This window comes from Jaculus jaculus, chromosome 12, assembly GCF_020740685.1.
Source record: "Jaculus jaculus isolate mJacJac1 chromosome 12, mJacJac1.mat.Y.cur, whole genome shotgun sequence".
Taxonomy (NCBI): Eukaryota; Metazoa; Chordata; class Mammalia; order Rodentia; family Dipodidae; genus Jaculus; species Jaculus jaculus.
In genome coordinates this window covers 38,106,566-38,127,424 of record NC_059113.1, presented here as the reverse complement: position 1 = coordinate 38,127,424, position 20,859 = coordinate 38,106,566, and the positions used below count along the sequence as shown (strand labels likewise).

The 20,859-nt window shown below is 42.9% G+C and overlaps 1 protein-coding gene across 1 annotated transcript in view; it reads left to right on the top strand.

Annotated features, from left to right (window-relative positions):
• Positions 1-20,859, top strand: part of Dnah9 (dynein axonemal heavy chain 9) — a 369,830-nt gene that overhangs the window by 67,993 nt on the left and 280,978 nt on the right. Inside the window, exons 18-22 of the mRNA XM_045131009.1 lie at positions 1,246-1,468; positions 2,556-2,722; positions 15,082-15,952; positions 18,870-19,000; positions 19,650-19,776. Of these exons, the coding sequence (XP_044986944.1) occupies positions 1,246-1,468; positions 2,556-2,722; positions 15,082-15,952; positions 18,870-19,000; positions 19,650-19,776 (1,519 nt within the window). The remainder of the gene's footprint in view (positions 1-1,245; positions 1,469-2,555; positions 2,723-15,081; positions 15,953-18,869; positions 19,001-19,649; positions 19,777-20,859) is intronic.

Here is a 20,859-nt window from a genome sequence, read left to right as displayed (position 1 = left end):
CTTCCTCTATCCTTTCTACTTACTCCCAGACCCTAGAAACTTCCTGGGGCTCATCATAGATCTTCTCTATAATCTGCTATGTTCTGTTATCATTATTTATACCCATAAACCTTAGGGGCTTACTGGAACTCATCATAGCTCTTCTCAATCATTCTACCACTTCTCTATCTTCTACCTTCTTTTCTATCATTCTACTCTCTGGGCCCTAGAAACATTCTGGGGCTCATCATAGATCTTCTCTATCATTCTACCACTGCACTATCATGCATCTTCTCTATCATTCTACCCTCAGAGCCCTAGAGGCTTACTGGGGCTCCTCATAGATGTCCAATGAACATTTGTTAAATTACAGAATGAATTTGGCTCAATTCTCACAATTGTCAGTAAGATGGAAGTGACTCTTCCACTCTCTGAGTGGAAGAAACTAAGGCTCTGAGCTGTTGAAAGACTTGGATTTTAGGGTCACATATCTAGCAATAGTTGAAATCAAACAGAAAATGTGGGTGACTTTAGAATATTACCTTATTTTTTATATGATTGCTTTGAAATTATTTTAGACCTAAGAAAAATTTACAAAAACACTGGAGCTCTTTTCTGTTTATACTTAACCTAACTTTCCCAATGGATAGCTTCATAGCACAATAGTACAATGATCAAACCCTGAAAGGTATTATTAACATAAAAGTAGTAATTATGGGCTGGAGAGATGGCTTAGCGGTTAAGCGCTTGCCTGTGAAGCCTAAGGACCCCGGTTTGAGGCTCGGTTCCCCAGGTCCCACGTTAGCCAGATGCACAAGGGGGCGCACGCGTCTGGAGTTCGTTTGCAGAGGCTGGAAGCCCTGGCGTGCCCATTCTCTCTCTCTCCTTCTATCTGTCTTTCTCTCTGTGTCTGTCGCTCTCAAATAAATAAATAAATAATTTTTTAAAAAAAGTAGTAATTATGCTATAGGCTTATTCTGGTTTGTCTATGTACCCTACTGATGTTCTGTTTTAGTCCAGGAATCTACCGAGGATTCTCACGTTCTACTCTTATGTCATGTCTCCTGAGAGTATAGATCCGTCCTTAAACTTTCACAGCCTTCCCACTGGTGAAGTAAGCCACATTAGACACAAGAAATGCTCTTACTACAAGTACTAGGCTCAGAGCAGCTGTCTGCAACAATAGCTGTTGTTGGGAATAGCAAGTAACAGCTTCTCCAAGTAATATGAAGAACTTGGCCCTCCTGTTCTGTTTGTGTTGCTCAGCCTGGCTGACCTTGAAGTGTTTATAAAAAGCAGTGAGCACGGTTTGCTCAAGAAAGTGGAGAAGGGAGATTTCCAGGGCCTGGTTGAGACCATGGGACACCTGATGGCCCTCAAGGAGCGGCAGAGCAGCACTGATGCCATGTTTGAGCCCCTCACGCAGACAATTGAACTGCTGAAGGCCTATGAGCAGGAGCTGCCTGGAGCTGTGTTCAAGCAGCTGGAGGTTAGTGCACAGAAGTCCTCCTCACAAAGACATCGGAAGAAAGTGTTAGGATTTCTGAAAGTGGGAGTGGGGTGGGGGGGTAGGAAAACTGAAAACATAACTTGGTGATGATTCAAGGCCTATGCTCTGAGGCCATAATGTGCAGCACCCGGGTAATGTCTACCACACTCTGGAAACAGTAAATCAGTAAATACAGAAGGTAGCGTGGTGAACATGGCAGAATTGTGTAGATGCAGACTTTCTCCCAGAATTAAAGATAAGCCAACTTTTTCCTCCCTTTCTTGGTGGGGTTCTTTTCTTGGAGTCTGGGTATGGACTCATCATATGCTAAAACACTGGCTGTCCCACTGTGCTTGAACCAAGGGTTTTTGTTTGTTTTTTAAGGTAGGATCTCACCCTAGCCCAGGCTGACCTGTGTTTCACTATGTAATCTCAAGGTGGCCTCAAACTCTCAGAGATCCTCCTAACTCTGCTTCCTGAGTATGTAGATTAAAGGCATGTGCCACCACCATGCCCAGTTGAGCCAAGGCTTTGATTTGGAGGAAATTTGTACACTTGAGTGATGCTAAGAAGGTATGGGAGGAAATATGGGGATACAAGAAAATAACCAAGGGCTCTCAAAGAACATAGAAAAGGATAAGCGTTGAGGATTCTTACTGGAAAGAGGGACCAAGGTACCAGCTGGGGCCAGGGAGAATGACAATTGCACCCAAACTGAATGTGTGCATTTTCGTTGTCATTTCGTTCTCAATACTGTATTCACGTAACACTTACATTATATTGGATATAATAAATAAATACAATCCATATCCAAAGGGAAAAATGGCAATGGCTACTGGGTTGAAAGTTGAAGCCAAAGAGATAGTGTTAAACCAGAGGTAGATGAGCATAGGACCATGGAAAGAGAAGGCAATCCGAGAGGTAAGTTGAGGAAAGGTAGGGCGGGAGGGTAGAGAGTGGCGCGAATGGGGCCAGCACATTCTAGTTTGATGCAAACCATCCATGAAAGCAACTGGACGATGTCCTTCCTCCAGATCTGGAGAGCAGGGAGTACCACAGGTCAACCATACCACGATCTTCTCTACAGGAACTTCCTGAGAAGTGGAACAACATAAAAAAGATGGCTGTTGCTGTGAGGCAGCAGGTGGCCCCCCTGAAAGCAAATGAAGTGACCCTCCTCCGCCAGAGGTGCACAGCCTTCCATGGAGAGCAGCAGCAATTCTGGGAGCGGTTCCGCAGAGAAGCCCCCTTCAGGTATGGCTAGAGAGAGTACCGCTGCTCCAGTCCCTTCGCATTGCAATCTCAGAGCTGTGGATGAATTGACGGTCTTTCTCCTCAGCTTGTGCACCACGTCCTTTAGCAAATGGAGACTAGCTGGTAGTCTTCTCTCCATGTAGGTCTTGTGGTTACAATAGGGTATTAACCTGGGTAGAGTCCTGTCATGACTGCAAGGGGTGTTCAAAGTTTGGATAAGCAGTCTCCCTTTAAGAAAAGTTTAGAAGCATCTGAGTCCCCAATCCATAAGGTAATTTTGGTAAAATGTCTAGCAGTTTACAAAGTAGCTGCAAAAATGTTTATGTGATGCTAGAAGGCATTTTAGTGACTTGAGAACCATGGCTGCCACAAGTTCATGAGTACAACACCCTTTCATGTCAAATCACAGTTACACAGCACTCCTCCACGTCCTCCAGCTCTTAGGATCCGGTGTTCCTTGAGCCCTGGAAGGAATGATGTCCTGTGTAGAGTTGAGCATTTACCAGTCACTTGGTTTCAGCACTTGGCCAGTTATGATTCTCTGTATTCTGCTTCCCACTGCTGAAAAAATAAAGAAGAAAGGAAGGAAGGAAGGAAGGAAGGAAAGAGAAATGCTTTTATTTCTTTTTTAATTTTTTTTAATTAACAACTTCCATGATTATAAACAATATCCCATGGTAATGCCCTCCCTCCCCCGCCATTTTCCCCTTTGAAACTCCATTCTCCATCATAGTCCCTCCCCCTCTCAATCAGTCTCTCTCTTTAAAAAAAAATATTTTATTCATTTATTTATTTGACAGAGAAAGAGGAAGAGAGGGAGAGAAAGAAAAGGTGCACCAGGGCCTCTAGCCACTGCAAACAAACTAGACACGTGCGCCCCCTTGTGCATCTAGCTAGCGTGGGTCCTGGGGAGTTGAACCTGGGTCCTTTGGCTTTGCAGGCAGATGCCTGAACCACTAAGCCATACCTCCAGCCCCTCAATCAGTCTCTCTTTTATTTTGATGTCATGATCGTTTTTCTGCCCCGGACTGAGAGCAATACTAATAGGTCACAGCAGCTTTGTTACCTGCACAGGATATGCACTTGTTGGGCCAGTCCACATTCTGTTATGGATGTGGGTGAGGCTTAGGAGGCCATTCCTGTGAGGAGCTGGCAGGTCATGGTTGCTAGGAGAGGAGGAGTCATTCTTCCCAGCGGCATAACCACCGATAGTGGTGGAAAGGAGTACAGTGGCAATGTGGGAGATATGGAAGAGTGAGTAATATGGGGTGCGTATGATCAACATGCAAAATGTATGTATTGAAATGTCAAAAGGCAGACTTAAAATACAAAACAAGCAAACAAGGAAACAAGAAGTACTTATAGAATCTGGAAAAAAAAAAAGAGAGGAAAACCCTAGAAAGGTCATCCTTTGACATTATCCTACTGATTATTATAGGTCTTATCTAAACCAAGCAAGCTCAGGAGAGAGCACACCATTCACATGTTCCATGGCATATGTCTGGATGCAAGTCTGTGGGGTATCCGGCTCCTAGCACTGCTCAGCACCAGGATGCCACCAAGGAGGAGAAGCCAGTTCTGAATGACTGGGTTCCTCCCCACAGCCCCCTGCTTTGGGTCTGTTTCCCAGGGCTGTGTTTCCTGCCATGGCTTCTGTACAGTTTGGATTAGGCAGAACTGAAAATGTCCAAATGTAAATGTGCTCCCGAGTAAAGAGTTAAAAAGGTTTACATTCTTGAACGTTCATTTATGACAGAAATGGTAAATCCACAAACCAAACAAGCTGCAACTTCATTTTGAGGAAAGAGGGTATGATGACTGAGTACAAGGACTCTGGATATGGCCACCTGGGTCTCATTCCAGGTCTACGACTTATGCCTATACCACGTCAGGTTACCTCTGGACTTCAGTTTCTTTGTGGAAAAGGTTCACGTGCTGATAGCGTACACTTCATAGGTTGTTACTAGAATGAGAGCAATAATTACTATGAGTGTGTATCATTTGGCTGGTATGTTGATATTCAGGCATCCTGGTGACCAGGAATGTTCTAGTTTTAGTACTGAAAGTCTCTTGTCTAGGCAAGTCCCTCAATCATAAGCAAACTGTCAGGGCTGGTCCTCCAACCTGGCACACCATGAGGACCTATCTTTTTTATTTATTTATTTATTTTTAATTTAATTTATTAGTTTTATTTTCAGCAAATACAGGCAGTTTGGTACCATTGTTTAGGCTCATCTATGATCTACCCCCTCCCATTGGACCCTCCTTGTTGATGTAAATGGGTCATGCATTGTAGAGCTAGCCCACAGTTACTGGTACGATAAATGTCTCTGCAAATCATGACCCAACATGTGACTCTGACATTCTTCCCTCCCCCTCTTCCGCAAAATTTCCCTGAGCCATGTTGGGTTCATTTTTGGTCTGCTTCAGTGCTGAGGTGTTGGGGGCCTCTGAGGCTCTGGCTCTCTGATTTGGTAGGAGTTGATTTTTCTCTGTGTTGGTTTCCTTCCCCTTTGTGCTGGTATCCGGTTCACAGGAAAACATCACCCTTGCTTGTTTCGCCAGTTGTCCTTAGTTTCAGTTGGGCCCCTTTTGAGGTATGTTGGGGCAGCTCTCTTCTTAGGATCTGCATCTATCTGAAAAAGAGAAGCAGATTCTCCAACGGAGAGTAAGTTAGCACCCGGAAAATTGAGATAACACTTACTTTCTTGATAGAGAGTTTGATAGGTGGAGGCCCTCTTATACCCCATGATTGATGGTAGCTTGATATTGTAGAGTGGGCTTGTGTTTGGGTATGGTTCTGACTTGTTTCCCAGCTCCAGCTATGGGTCTAGTACCACTGAGGGGATCAGTTAGCCAAATCAAGAGCAGTTGGTTCCTCACCATGGCTGTGTGCCACTATTGCACTTGTGTGGACATCACATCAGGTTATTTGTTGCTAATTAGGTTAGACAATGAGTTGTTTGGACAGATATTGGTCATTTCCCCCAGTCGCCCATGTAGCACCTTCTGGCACTAGACACGCTGACTGTCTGGGGACTGACTCTCTCCTGGCTTCCGGCCATGCCATTCCATTTTACGTGTCAGCTGCATATGGAGTCTTCAGCAATAGGGTCTTACCACTGGCCTTTGGTGGGTCATCAAGTACTCCGACAGAAGTCTGTCATTGTTTTGGGAAACCTTGTAGGCTTCTCTGATCAAAAGCTCATTGTGGATGGTAGCCCCAAGCTGGGAGTGGGAGTTACAGAGGACCTATCCTTTTTAATATGTATGTCCCATGGGAAATACCTCTAACCCCATTAAGCAGGGCCCCCAGTGGAATTGGGTAGGGAGGAGGGAAAGGATGGTACCAACACATGATGTATACATACTAAGTATGTCCATAATTAATAAATAAAAAGAAAAATATATGTTTAAATATTTCATTTATTTATTTATTTTAGAGAGAGTGAAAGAGGGAAAGAGAGAGAAAAAGAGAGATAAAGGGAATGAATGATGGGTGTGCCATAGACTTTAGCCATTGAAAACAAATGAACTCTAGTTGCATGTGCCACCCTGTGCATCTGGCTTTACATAGGTACTGGGGTATCATACCCAGGTCCTTAGGCTTTGCAGACAAGCACCTTAACCAATGAGAAATCTCTTCAGACTCTATTTTTAATAATATTTTTATTATAATCAATAAGTATTTGCAAGCAGTCAGAGAGAAAGAGTGAATGAGAGAGATAGATATAGAAAGAGCATACCAGGGCCTTCTTCTACTGTAAGCTCCAGATACATGTGCCATTTTGTATGGGTATTAAGGAGTCAAACCCAGGTCTTTAGGCTTTGCAGGAAAGCACCTTTGGCCATCTCTCGAGTCCCTTAATACCTCTTTTTAATTGACAGGTAATAATTGTGCTTCTAGGGTCCAGTGTGATTCTTTGGCGCATTTATATTTTCTATAACAATCTGCTCAAGATATTGAGGTTATCCATCATCTCAAACATTTATCATTCCTCTGTAATGAGAAATTTCAAAACCCTCTATTCTGACTGCTTTAAATCATATTCTACAATATTGTTGTCTGTACTCAGCCTTCTCAGTAGTAGAGCAGAATATTTCCCTCCTCTCTGACTGTCTTATCTCTCCCCACACCCCTCTCCTTCTCCCTCAGTAAGGACCTATCCTTATCATTTATTCATCTAATATGTATTAAGCACCTGCTACTTTTCAAGTTTTATCCATGGGGCTTATAAAGAACAAGATGTTAAGTTGTTAAGAGGACAGACGAGGTGTCTAAACTGTACACAAGATACAAATGTGTACAGCATATGTTGGGCTCAAAAGCAGAATGCTACCATTATTGGCTGCACATTCCAATCAGTGGAAGGAGCTTTGAAGACCCCCAATGTCCAGCGTGTCCCGAAGACCATCAAAAGTACACCCTCTAGGGGTGAGGCTCAGATGTGAGTACTTGGTGAAGCTCCCCTGGTGATTCCACGTGCCCCCCGAGTTTAAGACTGCCAACCCAGGGGGATGCAATTGGTTTAATTTTAAACAACCATGCAAGGACCAAGAACTGAGAGAATAATGACTTTGGGAGCCATGATCTGTTCCAAAGAAGTATCTGTTGCTGAAAACATTTATGGAATGCCCTTGTGGACCCCTGTTTTCAAGTCTGAGCTTTATCCTTTTGATTGTCCTCTGGGCATGAAATGGAATCTTTCTACACTGAACTCAGATTGTGAGAAGGGAGGGGTGGGCTCTCCAGCTGCTCAGTGTCAACCACAGTCACATCCACAACAGCAGCCAAAAACATGTCCTTGTGTCAACTGTCTCCCTTATAATTTCTCAAATGGCTTCCACGCATGCTTAGAGAAATATCTTTCCAGCGTGACTTCTGAGACTGTGTGAAAGGAACCAACCATGGGATGTTTCTATATGCCTGTGAGATTCCTGGTATCCATTGCTCATGGCTCCCCTATGTGTGTATTGATCAGTTGGCTGTTGGGCTATTTTATTTTACTTTTCTCTGATAGCTGCATTCATTTTTATTTCCTAGCTGGCTCTGGTGATATTGCTACTCTTAGCTGGGCTTTCCAAATTCACATCTGTTAATTTCGCATGCAGATGAATCTTTGGGAGAGAATGCTTTGAAAAGAACTGCTCATAGCTATGTGGGAAACCAAACACTACTGCAGTTTCAGTGTATTTCTCTTCTTGTGAAGGAAACCATCAGAACTATCGCAGAATCATGGAATTGTTGCTAAAGGGATTCTTAGAAAGTGCCAGTTCATGGGTTGTCTCTTGTTCTCCCTTTGGTGCGTGAGCACAGTTAAGCTTTGTAGCCGTCAAGAGTGAGTATGTGCATTTCCTTTTAGGTCGTCTGTACACTTCTCAGTTGTGCTTTCTCTGTGAATAGAAGTTTCTGTTCCAATTAGATTTCACAGGTTAAGCTCAGCTTCTAATGTCCTTGTCTGTGAGAAGGAAAAAGAAAGAAAGAGTTTCATGAGGCTTTTGCCGTCGGGTCTGTGCTGTCAGTCAGATTGCCAGGATTCAGACTCTCCACGTCCAATTCGAACTTCCCTTCATCTTGTCCTTAACGCTAAACCACCTGAGCACGTTCCTAGCTAAGCTGTCAGGCTTACAGTAGTTGGCTGAACTGTTTCACCAAAATTCAAGGACCCTTTTACCACTCTTAAAATTGGTGACAGATTCTCCTCCTGAATGCAAGGAATGTTCCAAGCCTCTGGTATTCTCTCATTCAGTCTTTGACAATGAGCAGTCTTTCTGACTTTAATGAATGGTGCCTTGGTAATCATTTTTCTTACCTACTTCAAGATCAAGATCGTCCCAGGATTTTTTTTATTCTAAATAGACGATTTATATGAGTTGAGCTCAATGGAGGCCAGGAGGGCTATCATCTGGCCACCAAATTCCATGACAGGCTAGCAGAACCTTCCTAAAAACTCTTTCCACTGGGATCTGTGCACTGTGGCAGTTGCAGAGAACAAGGTTTTGAAAATGGCTCCGTTTGGGACCCATGAAGGCAAGAAGGCTTGAGCACTACTTGCCCAGTACTTGCCTCTTCTGAAGCTGGAGAGAAGAGCAGTGGTGTTCATCAAGTTAGTACTAAGCACAAGTACAGAAGTCAGGCTAGAACTGTGCTGGAAGCTTGCTCCATGCTGGCTAGCTCTCACAGCGCTGGAAAATGCTGTGCACATTTCTAGGGAGGAAAGTCATCAATGCAAGAGGCTGAGGATGGGGAGGAGTGCTGTGAAGCACTGTCCACTGGACTTGGCATGGCTGTTGTGCTCATGAAGTGACAGCCATAGTTACATGCACAAGACCTGAACAAGACTGGACCTGACAGTATCCAATAATTGACAGGGAAGAGTATCATGAGGCCCCACCCATTCCTACAGAGTTACTGGCAGTTGGGAGAGGGGGAATCATTTTCTTCAGTGTTGTAGCTACTGGTAACTTGTCTGTGCTCCAATAAATAACCTCCCAACTATATACATGCAAGTAACTCTAACTCAGTGGGTCACTTAAAAAAAAAACATGAAAGTAGAAGAAGGTTAAAAAGAAGTTTAGGGCTAGAGGGATGGCTTAGTGGTTAAGGCACTTGCCTGTGGAAGCCTAAGGACCCATGTTCAATGATCCAGATCCTCCATAAGCCAGACGCACAAAGGTGAGGCAAGCACAAGGTTCACATGCCCACTAGATGATGCAAGTATCTAGAGTTTAATTTCAGTGGCTGAGGCCCTGGCACATCAATTCTCTCTCTCTTTCTCTATCTCTCTCTCATTCTCTCTAAAATTAAAAAAAAATAAGTTCAGTGGTAATGGAAGGAATTAGAGATTAGGGGTGAATATGATATGAATGTATGTATGTATATTCAAAAATAAATGAGAAAGAAAAGAAAACATTATCAGGAAATATCAGTATCATAAGACATGTTCCTGGATTATCCATTTAACCTGACTCATTCCTAAGATTTAGGTTTCCATAGATTATAATGAGGCTTGGTCTCAAAAATGGAGTTAGGAAGAAATTATGTAGGTGGAGAATTTTGCAATAATATATATTCCCTAATTTCAGCACTGTATACCCTTAGGAACAATTTTGAAATGAATAAGAAGACACACTCTAGATAACATATCTAACAGATGCACTGCACATTTCACAGGAGAGGTCATATGGAAGCAATGCTGAGTACAATCCACTGGGATTTTAAAAAGAATGGAAAACAGGGAGATTCTGGGCAAACAAGCACATATTACACATATTACCCAGGCATGACGACTGAAAATGCACAACACAGGGAAGACCAGCAGATGTATAATGCTGGCATGCCCGAAATCATCCACTCACTACTCCCCAGTGGGTTTTGTTCTGACAACTCTATTGTCAGTTGAAAGTATCATGATGAAAATGCATTTAAAAGAAATTCAAGCCACACACACACAAAAAAAAAAAAATGCATTTAATGCATCTAGTTCACCAAACACCACAGTCTGCAACATAGTAGGATATAGTGTTTGTTTTCCTCATGGCCCATGGCTGGCTGGCTGCCACCTGCTGCCCAACATTAGGACAGAGCATTGTGCTGCCTACATACTGATATAATGCCTACATACTGAGAGACCAAGAGAACAACAAAATTTATATTTCAAATTACAAGTCTATTAAATTTGTGCTGCTTTTGTGCCATTATAAAGCCAAAAATCACAATGTCTGTAATATAAATTTCGCTTTCTCATTGAGAAAGACAGGCCAAGCCTCCACCAACTGTTTCTAATAGCCCTGAAGCAGCGGCTGGCAGAGATCATGGATTTGAGAGACAGTTAAGAGAGATAACCAACAGGAGCTGAGGGAGGAGACCTGGGATGATTCATTATATTCTGGCTGGACAACTTTATGAGCCGTGGTGTTGTCCCATTGTCCACTGAGATGGGCAGGCACAGAGTATAACAACCTGGGAGTCACATATTCTGGTTAGGCATCTGTATTGTATATGTGTCTGGTATCATCAGTGTATGCCCTCCTCCATCCTCTACCCTGAGGCTCAAAATGACCAGAGGCCAGCTTCCCACTAGTAATAGATGTCACTCATCTTTCTCTGTCTTCCTGGGCTCATGTTTGGGGGAGACTTAAATCAAATATTTTTCTACCATCATACACATGAGCACTACATTTCCATTTCTCTCAATTATACTTTATTTATTTATTTATTCATTTAAGAGGTAAAGAGGCAGAGAGAGGAAGAGAAAGAGAGAATGGGCCTGCCAGGGTATCCAGCCACTGCAAACAAGCAAACAACTCTAGACACATGTGCCACCTTGTGCATCAGGCTTATGTGGGTCCTGGGGAATCAAACCTGGATCCTTTAGTTTCCGCAGGAAAGCAAAAGTGCCTGTCCTACTAAGCCATCTCTCCAGCTCTCAATTACATTTTTATTCATGCTTGCTCCATAGAAATTTCTCTTTCAGGGCTGGAGAGATGGCTCATTGTTTAAGGTGTTTGCTTGTAAAACCTAACAACTCAAGCTTGATTCCCTAGTATCCATGTAAAGCCAGATGCACAAAAATGGTGCATGCCTCTGGAGTTTGTTTTCAGCTAGTAGAGGCCTTGATGTGCCTAATCTCTCTCTCTCTCTCTTTCTCTCTCTCTCTCTCTCTCTCTCTGTCTCTCACAAACACACACACATACACACACACACACAGCACTTGAGAGGCTGAGGCAGAAGAATCACTGTTAGTTCAAGGCCAGCCTGATACTACTTAGTGAATTCCTGGTTATCCTGAGCTAGACTGAGACCCTACCTCAAAAAACAAAAAGGAATGGGCTGGAAAGATGGTTTATCAGGGCTGGAGAGATGGCTTAGCAGTTAAGCGCTTGCCTGTGAAGCCTAAGGACCCCGGTTCGAGGCTCGGTTCCCCAGGTCCCACGTTAGCCAGATGCACAAGGGGGCGCACGCATCTGGAGTTCGTTTGCAGTGGCTGGAAGCCCTGGTGTGCCCATTCTCTCTCTCTCTGTCTGTTGCTCTCAAATAAATAAAAGTAAACAAAAAAATTTAAAAAAAAAAAGATGGTTTATCAATTAAGGCACTTGCTTGTGAAGCTTAAGAACTCGTGTTTGACTCTCTAGATCCCACGTAAGCTAGATGCACAAAGTGATGCAAACACACAAGGTCACACACGTGCATCAGATGGCACACGTGTCTGGAGTTGTGTTGTGGTGGCTAAAGGCCCTGGCATGTCAGTTCTCTCTCCCTCTCTTTTTCTCTGTCTCTCTCTCACACATACACACACACACACACTTTCTCATAAAGAACACCCTGCCCCCCAAAATTTCTCTTTCAGAGTAGAATACTCATTGAATTATTTTCTCAAAGACTCAATATGCCATTATCCTTCCTATGACCTAATTCTCTTTTAAAAAATTAAAAATATTTTTTGTTTATTTGCAAGCAGAGAGAAATAGAGAGAATGGGCATACCAAGTCCTCTAGCTACTGCAAATGAACTGCAGATACATGTGCCACCTTGTGCATCTGGCTTTATGTGGGTACTGGGAATCAAACCTGGGTCCTATGGCTTTGCAGGCATGTGTCTCAAATGCTAAGCCATATGTCCAGCTCCTATGACCTAATTCTTAAATCAACTCATTCCCCACTAGTTTTGGAAAACTATTCCAAGTTTATTAGGCATATGCATCAAGCTTATGAATATCTTGACAATCTGCCATAAATGAATGATTTTGAGATAGGGTCTCACTGTGTAATTCAGTCTGGATTAGAACTCATGATCCTCCTGCCTCAGCATCCTGAGTGGTATGCCACCACATCTAGCTTTCCAGTTTTAAAGTGGCAAGGGTGCCACCTGTTCTCATGTGTAGAGGCCCCAAGCTTAGGCAGTTAGTTCTGATGCATGTTCAGCTATAGGAAATGACTATGCACATATTTAAACAACAACGAAAAATTATACCAAAGGTTGGCAAATGCTTACTCAGCTTATACAAATTTGTGGGGAACCATCATTAATATACAGACGTTTATATGTAATAGGAAATAATAGTTAACACACACTTATTATCTTCTGTGTATATTTCAGACACTCTGATAAGCTATTCCTGAATCACACTTCCTAATAAATAAAGCATTTTTTAAGTTTTTCTTACTTCATAATTTTTTTTTCATACCAAAAGTCCAACTTCACATTCTAAGTTGACTGTAGTCAATAGAAAAAAACAGAATCCATATGCACCAACAATTAGTCTTGGACAGTGAAGACTTGCTTGTTCCTTGGTGATCTTTCTTGGTGAGCCACTTGCCACGAGAATATTTTGTTTCTTTCTGTTTGGTCTGTTACCTTTTAGGTAAGAGAGGGTGCTCATTTCAGCTCTGAAAATTCTGACCTGATTTTCTGTTATGAAACACCTGGAAGCTGAAGAGTAGCCCTGACCTGTGATTGATGTTCCATCGCACTGTCTCTACGGCTAGAGCCCATGAGCCAAAACAGATTCAGATGGAGCTAGTGGGCATCAAACACACAAGCATCAAAATTAATCTAACACTAATTTAATGACACGCATAACTGTTACTGTGTTGTGCAGTAATTGGGAACAAGTGGTAAGCGGGTCAGGTAAATGACTTTAATTAGGATTATTTTCCAGTGGTCAACTTAGATATTCCTAAAGACAATGGAAGGACAGGCTAATTGAAATAAACATATTTGAACAACATCCACTTTCTTTTTCACTCCCCTGCATGTCCTACTAGCAAACACACACACACACACACACACACACACACACACACACACATACACACACATTCACACACATGGACACAATAGATAGGAGGAAATGGCAAGTCTATAGCTGCTCTTTTCGTCTTGATGTTCTCCTCAATGGTGAACCTGTGAAGTCCTGCTCAGATTTTTGAAGAATACTATGTTTCCCTTTAAATCATCCTGTTCAAGTAGCTAGCCTCCCACTCAGAAACAAGAAAACCTAGCCTTGGGGGTAAGGAGGGAGGATAGCAGGAGGTAAGGAAAGGAAAAGGAGACCTTCCTTGAAACTTGAGTTATAAATATCCCCTGATGAAGCAACAGTTACCTGGCCAAGTAAGCCCATTTCCCACTGGGAGAGGCTGTGTCATGAAGGCATGTCTGTGGTGTGGCTACATACAGTGTTGACACAGGTGTTAGACGCTATCTCCAGATGGATGTGTGTCTTGGACACTGTAAAGAAAGGGATGAGAAAATGAACCAAAGAAACAAAGCCAGATACAGCACTTAGCAGAGTCAAGTGCAGAACTAGAGGTTACTCCAGGATGCAGCAGGGAGCTGGCCAGAGAAGGGTGAAAGTTACCAGATGGGTGAGATATCAGCTTATAGGAAGGACGTAAGAAGGTAGGGCACCTGGTTTGAGGTACAGAGTGAGGGAAAATAACTGAACTTTTGGGCTTTGTACTCAGTTGCCATGGGACACTCATTGGGACTCTATCACATGATATTGATAGCAGACTACCAGTGTGAGTTTCTCCATGGCCAGGGTACCGCCTTGGCACATTGGGATCACTGGGGTCAGCTTGAAAAATTCTATTACCTGGACCCCATTACCAATGATTCTATTTTAAGTAGTCTGTTAGGAAGTCTGTGAAAGGGAATTTATAAAGCTTCCTTAGGAACCTAGCATGCAACCAAGGCTGACAGCATGGTCCTAAAGGGAGCAGTGGCTGAGCAGGCCATTTTTGGACCCCTAGTGCATGCTGGCTCTCATTGTAAAGACAGCCCATCTCAGACTTCATGGCAGAGCCTTTGGCTGTCTGGTTCAGTAACAATATGAACAGCAAGCCAACAGCTAAATGAAGGGCATAGTCTAATGGGGTGGGGTATAATAAAATGTTCTCCCTCTTTATATCTGGGTAGGTAAATGAAGAATCACAAGATGAAAGGAATTTTTTCTGTTACCTTCTCATATCTGAGAAATGATCTTAAGCATGATATTCTTCTTTTTAGTGTGTGTGTGTGTGTGTGTGTGTGTGTGTGTGTGTGTGTGCTGACACAAGATCTTACTGTGTAGCCAAGGCTGGAATTGAACTCACATTCTTCATACCTCAGCCTTACTAGTGCTGGGAATTTAGGTACACACCATGCCAGGCATCTTCTTCTATGTTCCTCTTGAACTGCTCTTTCTCCTGTGCTCACGCCAACCCAAACATTCCCAGAGGTCTCCTCTTTCCACAATAAATGCTGTGATGAAAGCCACATGGAAAACTAAGCATTTCAGCAGTGCTGGGGTAGGAATTAATGGTGCTAGCAGCTGATCCCTGTGTGCTTACCCAGCAAATGTGTTTATGTTTTGTAGGTTTGATAGCATCAACCCGCATCAAATGCTGGATGCCAGGCACAAGGAGATCCAGCACATGGAATCCACCATGGCTTCCATCTCAGAGTCAGCTGGCTTGTTTGAGGTCAATGTTCCTGACTACAAGCAGCTGAGGCAGTGCAGGAAGGAGGCCTGTCTGCTGAAAGAGCTCTGGGACACCATTGGAATGGTGACCTCCAGTATCCGTGCCTGGGAGTCTACCATGTGGAGGGATATCAACGTGGAAGCCATGGACATGGAGTGCAAACAGTTTTCTCGACACATGCGGAACCTAGACAAAGAGGTCAGAGCCTGGGATGCATTCACAGGCCTGGAAAACACCGTGATGAACACTCTGACCTCTCTGAGGGCTCTGGCGGAGCTGCAGAATCCAGCCATCCGGGAGAGACACTGGAGGCAGCTGATGCAAGCCACGGGCGTGAGCTTCACCATGAATCAGGACACCACCCTGTCTCACCTCCTGCAGCTCCAGCTGCACCACTTTGAGGATGAGGTCCAGGACATTGTGGACAGAGCTGTGAAAGAAATGAGTATGGAGAAGACCTTAAAGGAGCTTGAGACCACCTGGGCTGACATGGAATTCCAGTATGAGTCCCACTTGCGGACCAGCATCCCCCTGTTGCGATCAGACGAGGACCTCATCGAGGTTCTGGAAGACAACCAAGTGCAACTTCAGAACCTGATGATGTCCAAGTATGTTGCTTTTTTCCTGGAAGAAGTATCAGGCTGGCAGAAGAAGCTGTCTACGGCTGATGCCATCATCTCTATCTGGTTTGACGTACAGCGCACTTGGTCTCACCTGGAGAGCATATTCATTGGATCTGAAGACATCCGGGCTCAGCTACCTCAGGTACCTGCTTGGGGAATCCTGCACTGGTCCATGTGGAGGGAGACCACCCCACTCTTTCCCTTTTGGCTTTCCTTCTTTGCTACCTCCTTACAAATGCAGACCTGACCTTTCAAAATCAGATGGTGGAACAGAGAAGGTGAAATGCGCCAAGCCATTTGGACTTGAGACGGGGACAAGAAAGAAAGAAATATCTTGGAGTGTGATGAGAAAGGAAGTGGAAAATGTCAGCTGTAGGGACTTGGGAGGAGCTCTTTTTCTTTTAAAAAAAAATGTATCTATTTGAGAGAGAGGCAGATAGAGAGGGAGAGAAAGAATGGGTGCATTAGGGCCTCCAGCCACTGCGAATGAACTCCAGACGCATGCACCACCTTGTGCATCTGACTTATGTGGGTCCTGGGGAATCAAACCTGGTTCCTTTGGCTTTGCAGGCAAACACCTTAACTGCTAAGCCATCACTCCAGCCTTTGGAAGGAGCTCTTCATGGGCCATTTCATCAGTCTTAAAACACAGGAACTAAAGGAAAGTGGGTCTTGTTCACAAGGTGGTTCAAGTTCCTTCTCAGAAGGAAGGCATTCTGCAAACCTCTGGCCTGCATGAGCATGCTGGATGCTGTGGATTTCCCTAAAATATGCATTCCTATTATTACCTTCCTTGTATCTTCTCATTAGTCCTAATTAACATGCCATTAACCAACCCTCTCTCCGTGGACACTAATTCCTTTTTCCCCTAGACTTCTGTCTCCATTCAGTATAGCAGGTTCTTTGCTTACAAATTACTTTTGATTCTAAAATGTCACCAGTTGTCCAGACCTTGTTTAGAAATTAAAGCACATACCATCAAAACATTACAGTGTTCCAGCTCATCTTGAAAAAGTATCCTTAGTGCAATCATGTGGATTAAAGGTTGACATTCACGATGAAAAATAACAGACAACTGTTTTGTTATATCAGTTGTAATGAAACCGTATTGAACAAGTCAGATTTTATTTATCCCAAATGCCAGCAACTGAAAAGAGTAGGCCAAATTAGATGGGGCAAGGATGTAAGTGTAGACTTTGATAAAGACTTTAAGGAGAAATTTTAGAACTTTTTATTAAAAATGCTAAATAATTTGGTATCTAAACAGTTCCACAGGTTTGAACATAACACATGTAAATACACTTAATTTCTTTGTAGGAAAAATATAACAGAAATGATTTCACTTATAATATTACACCCTAACTAGCCACCGTTTTTGTTCATTATGACTATTTCCCAACTTTTGTTCATGCATACACATATTTTACATAATTGCTGTCACTGTAATTACAATTTTCTATTCTGTTCGTTTCATTTAAACATTCATGCCAGACTATTTTCTGTACTTCTTTTAACCTTGATACCATTTCATTTTTAATCAGAGCAAAATACCTCACTGAGGACTCATAATTTGTTTTATATACATCTCTTGTTTTTAGATCTTCTTGGAAGATGAATGTGAATTACAGAGGGCAGAAATGGGAGGCCTAGGCTTCAGCCTTATTTTCCCACCTGTAGCTCTGGTAGCTGTGGGACCTTGGGCAAGTTAGTTGATATTTCTGTGCCTTGGTTCCCTCATATGTAAATCAGGACAAGTGCTAGCACCTATTTCAGAGAGTTCATAAAGACAATGCACAGAGAACTGACATTATGATTGTTATTTTATAATGAAACCACAAATTCTTACCAGATATTGGGCTAAAATATTTTGCACATATGTTGGTCTTGCAATCATTTTAACAATACTATGAAGGTGTATGTGTTTTGGATAAGGAATGATTACATTAGATAATGTTGACATCACAGTAGTACATTTGCTGAGGAAATCTCTGGTCCTACATTTGCATGGACTTGGGAAGCACGGAGGACCCACTGCCTCTAGAATTAGGAATGTACTGAATTCTTGGAATAGAGGTGGTGGGCTTCTTAGACCTTTCCAGGAATTGTCAAGGTGAAAACTGTCCTGTTCTTTTCTACATGTTACTTGGCTCTTGGACTTTTGTTCTGTGAACTCACAAAGATATTCTCAGAGGCTGTGTGGCATGTGACATCACAGCAAATTGAATGTAGAAATAAGAACACCATTGACTTCTGGTATTGTAGTCAACTCTTCACTGCTGGGGCAAATATCCAACTAAAGCATCTTGTGGGAGGAAGAGGTTTATTTCAGGCTTACAAAATCTAGGGGAAACTCCATGGATGGCAGAGGAAGTTGCTTAGTTCCATAGATCTAAGCAGAGAAAAAAACAACCACAGGAAGCAAACACCCTCACCAGTAAGCATAAACTGCCAGAGCCCAAACTGCGTGGAGTACACTTATCAGGACTGGACTCAAGATCTGCCCCCAAACACACCTTAGGACTGGACAACATGATCTGCCCCCAGTGACAACCCCTCCAGCCAGGCTGCTGGAGACCCAAGTTCCAAGCTCAATTCTTAATCCAAATGCCTGAGTCATTGGGGCCCTACATTCAAGCTCCCACATGCAGTACATAGTACATATCAGAAGATAAAACAATTGGGAGGAAAAGAGAAAGTGAAAGGATGTTACTCATTCTCTGTTGTATATTTTTATTTCATTTTGGTTTTGCTGGTTTGTTAAGGAAATAATTACTTTAGATGAAAACAGTATTTATGCTAACATAATGGATGAATTATTACCTTTAAAAATTTCTTCACGAGTTAAAAAACATTTTATCCTTTAAAACAGAAATTATTATTTGGCATGATATTTACTGCATAAACCAAAAATTCTTTGGACCCCTTAGTCATTTTATTGAAGTGAACTATTTTCAAACCAATGTGTGTGAGCTCTGCCATAAACAAATAGCATGTTCCCTTTGGTCAGGGTGATGTGGCAAAGTGGCTGTTGATTCTTTTTTCCTTATTTCTTGTCATAGGACTCTAAGAGATTTGAGGGCATCAACACTGACTTTAAAGAGCTGGTGTATGATGCTCGGCAAACCCCAAATGTCGTGGAAGCCACCACCAAGCCAGGTCTCTATGAAAAGCTGGAGGATATCCAGCACAGGTGGGTGGGCTCACCACACAGCTCCTCCACCCCTTCTGTGTTTGGCCTTTCTGTGACTGCCTGGCCCAATGAGCACATGTGTGTGGCCCTTGCTTTGCCTGCAGCTTTGAATAGCATAGGGTGCTATTAGCAGGGTTGATGCTGAAATGAGTGTGTCTCTTTGTATCTTCACAAATGATATTCATGAATGTCACAAAAATTCACGGGTGTTTATTTTGCCTGCATGATCTACATATGTTGCATGAAGTCTTCCCTCAATGTCGACTAATGATTGGTTCCAGGACACTCAGAAGCTATGCAAAAATCTACTTACAGATGCTCAGGTCCCTTATATAAAATGGTATTTTTTGAATAATCTATATATTCTCCCCATAGACTGTGACTCATCTCTAGATTACCTGCAACACCGAATACATTATAAGTGCTTTTTGTAAATAGTTGTACTGTATTGTTTAGGGAATAGTCATAGTCCCCAGCTGTATGTTCAATACAGATGCAGTTTTTCCCAAATAATTTTAGTCTGGATTGGTTGAAGCCCACATAAGAAATGTATGGGTAGCAAAGACCAGCTGAATTTGCATTTTGATAATGCCTATAGCTCTGAGACTGAGCTTGTGTAACTAGGAGATGCTGTGTTCTGTACCCTTAGGTTGTGCCTGTGTGAGAAAGCCCTGGCAGAGTACCTAGACACCAAGAGGCTTGCCTTCCCTCGGTTTTACTTTCTCTCCTCCTCTGATCTGCTAGACATCCTTTCCAATGGCACAGCTCCACAACAGGTAAGCCCAGGAGTCTCCAGTCTCTTCGCACGGGCAGTGAGATATCTGCCTTGCAGGCCACGCTGTTCTAGGCATCGCTGCTAACCCATCATCGCGGCAGCTCGGTATGCCCCCACCCAGACAGCAGCTAAAGCAGAAGTGGAGCTTGGAGGACTGCAAAGGAGAACTAGTTAAGTCTTTACTGGAAATGCTCTTGAGCTGGTTCTGAAGAGACACCTGGTAAATTATGGCCAACACTGGCAGCTATATTAAAGAATGCAATTTGGTCACTGGCGGGGTGACATGGATGGAGCTGCAGGATGTGGTGTGAGGTGTGACAAGTCACAGAACGACAAACACCACATGCCGAAGCTAAAATTGATGTCACAGAGGTAGAGAATAGAATGGTTACCAGAATGGTGGAGGCACAGGGAGAGCACTTTAACAGGTAACAGGTTCAGGGGGGATGGTGTGGTAAGAGGGATAACTTCTGATATTTTATAGCATGGTAGGATAGCAATTGTGGGCAACAATCAATTTATGCTTCAAAACAGCTAATGCAATTTTTAATGATCCCAATACATGAAACAATAATTGTGTGAGATGATGAATGTACCAATTACTGGGACCCAATCCTTACACACTGGACACATGTATTGTAGTGCTATGCTTACCCCATGAACATATGCAATAATCATGTACATATGTATCAATTAAAAATAAAAAATTTCTTACGAAAACCAGTGGTAGGGGTTGGAATAAGGGCTTAGTGCTTAAGCCTAAGGAAGGACTCAGGTTTTATTCTCCAGTACCCTCATAAGCCATACGTACAAGGTGGTGCAAGCATCTGGAGTTTGTTTGCAGTGGCTTGAGGCCCTGGTGTGCCCATACTTTCTGTCTGTTTCTCCCTCTCTCTCTCTCTCTCTCTCTCTCTCTCTCTCTCTCTCTCTCTCTCGCTCTCTCGCTCTCTCGCTCTCTCACTCTCGCTCTTGCTCTTAAATAAATTAAAATATTTTTTTTAAAGACAAGAAAAATGGAGGCTATGATTCTCACAGGAATAAAAGTTTGGAACTTTTATTGACCGGATCTAAAAGTGATTCAGTT